At 42.1% G+C, this 6,700-nt stretch overlaps 1 protein-coding gene across 1 annotated transcript; it reads left to right on the top strand.

Moving 5' to 3' along the window:
* Nucleotides 1-5,170: 5,170 nt before the first annotated feature.
* LOC140180596 (uncharacterized) lies at nt 5,171-6,500 on the top strand. The gene is made up of 4 exons (XM_072221843.1): nt 5,171-5,386; nt 5,812-6,126; nt 6,232-6,376; nt 6,481-6,500. The coding sequence occupies exons 1-4, from the start codon at nt 5,171-5,173 to the stop codon at nt 6,498-6,500; spliced, it is 696 nt and encodes a 231-aa protein (XP_072077944.1).
* The last annotated feature ends 200 nt before the right edge of the window (nt 6,501-6,700 follow it).

The raw sequence follows: 6,700 nt of genomic DNA, 5'->3' as shown, positions 1-6,700 counted from the left end.
TCGTGCGAGCGAACAGAATTATAAAATTTTGCACTTGTGCGTACGCACACGTTTATGCGTATGCACACATCTTAAAAATCTCCTAGGGCGTGCGCACGCACACCCTTGTGCGTATGCACATGTCCTGTCTTTCAACCAATCTTCTGTTTTTAACTCTTTCACCTTTACAATAAGCTTGTAAACTTCTGTCACACCATTTTAAGACTCTTGGGCTTATTTTCGGGTATTAAACATGGGAAAGGTCCTAGGAGGATTATATTTGGTATTTGTTTGAAATGTTAGAGAATGGAGGTTTAGGATTCTGGTGTACTGATGATGGGTTTGGTGGAGTGAGAGGGAAGAATGATATATGAATTGAGAAACTGAGGAATTGATGAGTTCAGAATGGAAATGTTAAATTGACAGTGGTTGAGATGAGTCGAGGACTCGAAATGGAGTGATGATCCATGATATACTGAAAAATGTTTTCTAAAAATCACTGAATTACTGCTTTATATTGAGAATTATGAGACGCTATGCGCTTGGTAGGGACAGTGGTTAATCCCGCCTGTTGAGGTCGCGGAGGCGGTGTAAGGATGGTGGTGAATCCCGCTTACGTTGAGATGTGAGGTTCGTGGCAAGAGTATCCCCCTTGCATCCCTTCGGATCACTAGAGTGTGCAAGCACAAAATCCTGGACGCTGTTCCGAGCACCATATCTCGGAGGTTCCCAATCATGATTCCGAAGGGCGACATCTCTATGGAGATGTGTCGGGTTGGCAGTTGAACTGACAATGTGATGTCACAGCCAATAGGACAGGCATTCATCATGTGCATCTTCTATATGTTTGTTTGCTTTGCCGACTTGTATTTGCTTGCCTAATTGTATAACATGCCTAATTTCCTACTTGAATTACTTGCCATATATGCCTATACTTGTGCTTTACTTGCATTGATATTATTTATGTATTCTACTGGGATTGAGGAGTTTCAGAAGGCAGCGGCGATGGAATCGCATGAAGGATAGGTTGGTGAAGGCTGTGGGACAGCGGAGAACTGTTAGATTAGAAAATTCCCTAACTTAGATTACCCTTTATAATGTTATGGTTTTGAGTTATTCTTTAATGCTTTAGATATGCTTTAAGATGAATATTATGATGGATACGAAGTTCTAGGATTGCCTCTGGCGTCCCAGAGTCTTATATCTTACATCACTGGGTACTGTTATCATACTGAGAACCTCCGGTTCTTATACCATATTCTGTTGTTTTTCAGATGCAGGTCGCAACCCACCTCGGTGAGTTGCTTTGATGGGGACAGAAGCGGAGGATCCTGGATACATTTTGTAGTCTTTTTTATTATTTTGTTTATATCTCTCACTTTTGTATCTTACTTTTTCCTAGAGGCTTATTTTGAGAGAGAAAAATTTGTATAAGCTGTTTTAACTTTCAGATTTCTGTTTGTTCTGTATATAGCTAGCCGGCTTAAACTCCATGAGCTGTGGCTAGATCCTTATGCTATTATACTCTTATATTTTGTTATATCATATCTATATCTTGTGCGTTAAGTTAGTAGCTTTGTGTGTACGTTTTACGCTTTTTAAATCCTGTTTTTGAGCTGTATCCTTCATCGGGCTTCTAGAATATATTACTTCTTCCACATATTATATGTATAAGCTTTAGACTTGTCGTAACCTTTGATTAACCTTTGCTTCACGATGCGAGGTAAGGCTTAGGGTAATTAGGGTGTTACATTTAGTGGTATCAGAGCGGTTCGTCCTCGTAAGCCTGAGGGATGGACTGATTGTGCTTCATTGCATACTTTGTGTGTCTTTTCTTTGATGCTATTAGGCTATCCATTTGATATTGCTTAGCATGCTTGTTTGTGAGTACCTATTTGGGATAATTGAAGCACTAGGCTTTTGATATTGAGACTGATCACCTTGATATCGATTGTTTGGTGTTGACAGGAACCCTAATGGCCACTCGTGGACGAGGACGTACACGTTCACAAGCAGAGAGTAGGAATGAGCAACCGGCCGATAACCATGCCAAATTCATGGTGGCAATGGGAAATCTTGCGAACCGGCAATGACAATGCGGAAGGAAATGATGATAACATGGGAGGTACTCCGATGACCTTGGCTACTTTTCTCAGGGTTCATCCGCCAAGTTTCCGAGGTTCAACCAACCTTACAGAAGCGGATAACTGGTTTCAGGCCATGGAGCACACGCTGTAAGCACAGCATGTCCCGAACAACCAGTATATATAGTTTGCCGCATATCAGCTTTTGGGGGAGGCTCAGCATTGGTGGCAAGGAGAATGCTGCTTGTTACATCTTCAGAATGCCGACATCCCTTGGGATGTATTTCAAACGGCCTTCTATAAGAAGTACTTTCCTGAGTCTGCAAGGGAAGCAAAGGAGATGGAACTTATGCAGCTGAAGTAAGCTTTCTTGTCTGTGGCGGACTATACTAGCCGATTTGGCGAGCACTGTAGGTTCTCTAGGGTGTGTTAGGGTGCTTCGGAGACGTATGAAAGCTGGAAGTGCATCAAGTATCAAAGGGGCTTGAAGGACAGCATCATGACTGCTGTGGCTTCTTTGGAGATTCGGATTTTCTCCGATCTAGTGAACAAGGCGAGAGTTATTGAAGAATATAAAAAGATAGTAGCTTCGTCAAAGGACACTCATAGAGGAAACACTAGTACGGGACATGGCAAGTACTTTCAGCCGAGGGGGCAGAATTTCAAGAGAGGAGGACATGCACCTCAAAGTCAAGGAGGCTTCAGAAAGAACACTTATAATCAGTTTCAGTATGTAAAAGGAAGAGGGAATCAGAATAAGATTTCTCCAGATTTGACTTATGTGCGTTGTGGGCGTTTTCATCCATATGACTCTTGCAAGATTGGTATAGGTGGTTGCTTCAACTGTGGTTTGCCTAATCATATTGAGAGAGATTGTACTCGTGGGAAGAACCCGAATGCGGGTCAGAGTCAATACCAAGGGCGAGTATTTGCTGTGAACGCTATGGATGCTGCTAAAGCAGATCCTCTGATGAGAGGTAACTGTTTAATTGGTGATAAAATCTTGGTTGCCTTATATGATACTGGAGCTTTGCATCATTTATTTCGTTTGCTAAGGTTGAGGAACTAGGCTTGAAAGTGTCAGAATTAGCATTTGATTTGCATGTACATACTCCGCATCAAACGGTGGTAACTAGGTCAAGTTGTAGGCGAGTAGGTTTCAAGCTTGAGGGTAGAGATTTCGTGCATGACCTGATTTATTTACCAATGGTTGGGTTAGAGATGATTTTGGAGTTTGATTGGTTTTCAAAGAATCGAGTTTTGTTGGATTGCTTTGAGCAGTCAATTTAGTTTATGTCGGAAGGAGAAAATGGAGCAGTGTTAGCTGAGGGGTATTACCTGAACTCTGTAATGGTGAACTACAGTGGAGAAGAGTGTCAGGGCTATATCCTGTTGATTGCAAATGCGTTTGGTGATAATCAGAAGCTAGATCAAATCTTGGTAGTTAGAGACTTCCCGGAAGTGTTCTCGGAAGATATTCCTGAGTTCCCACCTCAAAGGGAGATTAAATTTACGATTGAATTGGTGCCGGGAGCCGGACCAGTATCGATTATGCCGTATATAATGGCTCCGATAGAGCTGGCAGAATTAAAGACTCAATTGGAGGAACTTCTGAACAAGAGGTTCATTCAACCGAGTGTATCACCGTTGGGAGTGCCAGTTTTATTGGTGAAGAAGAAGGATGGAGGAATGCGACTTTGCGTGGATTACCGACAGTTGAATAAAGTGATTGTGAAGAAAAAGTACCCGCTACCAAGGATAGATGGCTTGATGGATCAACTATAAGGAGCTGGAGTATTTTCCAAGATTGATTTGTGATCCGGTTACCATCAGATAAGGGTGAAAGAGGAGGATATTCCAAAAACTATGTTTAGGATGTGCTATGGACACTACGAGTTTGCAGTGATGTCCTTTGGGTTAATGAATGCACCTGCTGTGTTCATGGATTACATGAACAGAGTACTTCGTCCCTTTTTGGACAAATTCGTGGTGGTTTTCATAGACGATCTTAGTTTATTCTAAGACGGTGAAGGAGCATGAGGAACACTTAAGAATTGTGTTGCAAATCTTAAAGGAGAGGAAATTGTATGCTAAGTTGTCCAAATGCGAGTTCTGGAAGGAAGAAGTAAAGTTTTTAAGTCATGTGGTGAGCAAAGGAGGAATAGCTGTAGATCCTTTGAAAGTAGAGGCAGTGATGGAAGGGGAAAGACCAATGACGGTGACAGAAGTTAGGAGTTTCTTGGGCTTAGCCGGATATTACTGGAGATTTATTGAAGGATTTTCTCGGATTACACTACCGACGACTAAGTTGACAGGGAAGGAGGTGCCGTTTGTGTGGATGTCGGAGTGTGAAGAAAGTTTTCAGACCTTGAAACAAAGGTTAACTTCAGCGCCTGTTTTAATCTTACCGAAACCGCATAAACCATTTGTAGTGTATTGTGATGCGTCACTGAAGGGTTTAGGTTGCGTGTTGATGCAACACCTGAATGTGGTTGGCATACGCATCGCGTCTGCTGAGATCACATGAGGTAAATTACCCAACTCATGACCTGGAATTAGCGGTGATTGTGTTTGCGTTGAAGATTTGGAGGAACCACTTGTACGGAGTGAGGTTTAGCGTCTTTTCTGATCATAAGAGTCTCAAATACATCTTTGATAAGAAAGAGCTTAATATGCGTCAGAGGAGGTGGATGGAGTTGCTAAAGGATTATAATTTTGAACTAAGTTATCATCCTGGAAAGGCGAATGTGGTAGTAGACGTGTTGAGTCGGAAGTCCTTAACAATAGCTTCGATAAGAATCAAGGAAGAAGAGTTAGTGGATCTTAAGCTGGTTATTGGTGAAGTTACCGGAAGAGCTTGTTTGAATCAGTTGCAGATTTCCAATACATTTAAAACAGAGATTTAGAGGGCTCAGCAAGATGAGCAAAAGCTTCAGCAGTTATTTCAACCAGTTGGTAAGAAGAGGCATGGAGAATTCACTAAGGATGATGAAGGGTTGTGGATATATAAAGGGAGAATTTGTGTGCCGGGTGTCGGGAGTTTAAGACAAGACTTGTTGACGGAAGCTCACAACAGTGGATTTTCTATTCGTCCCGGAAGTACGAAGATGTATTATGATTTAAAGAAAATGTTCTGGTGGCCTGGGATGAAAGGTGATGTAGCTACGGTCATATCCAAGTGTTTAACTTGTCAGAAGGTAAAGATAGAGCATCAGAAACCGTCGGGAATGCTACAGCCACTTGAGATTCCTCAATGGAAGTGGAAAGGAATCGCAATGGATTTTGTGACCGATTTACGAAGGACTAGATCAGGATTTGATGCGGTTTGGGGGATTGTGGATCGCTTAACCAAATTTGCTCATTTTTGCCTATCCGAGTAAACTATTCTATGGAAGAGTTGGCAAGATTGTACATCAAGGAGATCGTAAGGTTGCACGATGTGTGATCGAGCATAGTGTCGAACCGTGATTCCCGATTCACGTCAAGGTTTTGGGGAGCTTTCCAAAGGGCTTTCGGTACGAAGCTATGTCTCAGCAAGGCATATCATCCACAAACGGATAGATAGTCGGAAAGGACTATTCAGACATTGGAAGATATGCTAAGGGCATGTGTTTTGGATCAACCTGGAAGTTGGGAACATTACATGCCATTGATGGAGTTTGCGTACAACAATAGCTTTCATGCGAGCATTGGGATGGCTCCGTATGAGGCCGTGTATGGACGAAAGTGCCAATCTCCACTTTGTTAGTATGAGTCTGGTGAAGCAAGTGTATTGGGTCCTGATTTGTTAGCAGAGACTACTGAGACGATTAAGAAGATTCGAGAGAGAATTCTAATGGCACAGAGTCGACAAAAAAGTTATGCGGATCAGAGAAGGAAACCGTTGGAATTTGAAGTGGGAGAGCATGTATTTCTGAGGGTTACTCCGACAATTGGAATTGGAAGAGCGATTAAAACCAAGAAACTAAATCCGAGGTTCATCGGACCCTTTGAGATTCTGAGGCAATTCGGGCCGGTTCCATATCAAGTAGCTTTGCCGCCCCACTTGTCTAACTTGCATAACGTATTCCACGTGTCACAACTCCGTAAGTACACGTCGGATGCGGCTCATGTGTTAGAGCCTGAGTCGGTTGAGTTGAGGGAGAACTTGACTTTTCAAGTAACACAGGTGCGTATCGATGACACTAGTGTGAAGAAGCTGCAAGGAAAGGAAGTTTCATTGGTTAATGTTGCTTGGAACCGAGCAGGAGTTGAAGAGCATACTTGGGAATTGGAGTCCGAGATGCGAAAGGATTACCCTGAGTTGTTCTCAGGTAATCACTAAATTTTGAGGGCAAAATTTCTTATTTGGTGGGGTGAATGTAAAAACCGAGACTAATTAACCGTCTAATTAAATGATTAATATTGCCCAAAATAGGATCCGAAAATTTAGAATGAGAATTTGAGGATTTAAATATGATTTTTGGACTCAGTAGATTTTTCTGAGTCAGAAAATGTATTTTCTGCGAAAAATCGAGTAAAATCGCGAACCAGCAGCCGAACCGGTCGAACCGATTTAAGTCTACCCGGTATTGTGCGAGAAAAATTAAAAATCGGAAAACCTTATAAAAATATTAGAAATGGAAAACCGGGTATTG

Source organism: Arachis hypogaea, chromosome 17 (genome assembly GCF_003086295.3).
Source record: "Arachis hypogaea cultivar Tifrunner chromosome 17, arahy.Tifrunner.gnm2.J5K5, whole genome shotgun sequence".
Taxonomy (NCBI): Eukaryota; Viridiplantae; Streptophyta; class Magnoliopsida; order Fabales; family Fabaceae; genus Arachis; species Arachis hypogaea.
Note: the sequence above shows the minus strand (reverse complement) of the source record. Positions and strands in the feature narration are given on the sequence as shown.

What these genes read in the sequence shown, in the direction of transcription:
- LOC140180596 (XM_072221843.1), top strand. Translation starts at nt 5,171, where the DNA reads ATGTATTATGATTTAAAGAAAATGTTCTGGTGGCCTGGGATGAAAGGT. An exon ending in CTAGATCAGGATTTGATGCG is followed by an intron (nt 5,387 to 5,811) that starts GTTTGGGGGATT and finishes CCACTTTGTTAG; the next exon opens with TATGAGTCTGGTGAAGCAAG. An exon ending in TTACCCTGAGTTGTTCTCAG is followed by an intron (nt 6,377 to 6,480) that starts GTAATCACTAAA and finishes TGCCCAAAATAG; the next exon opens with GATCCGAAAATTTAGAATGA.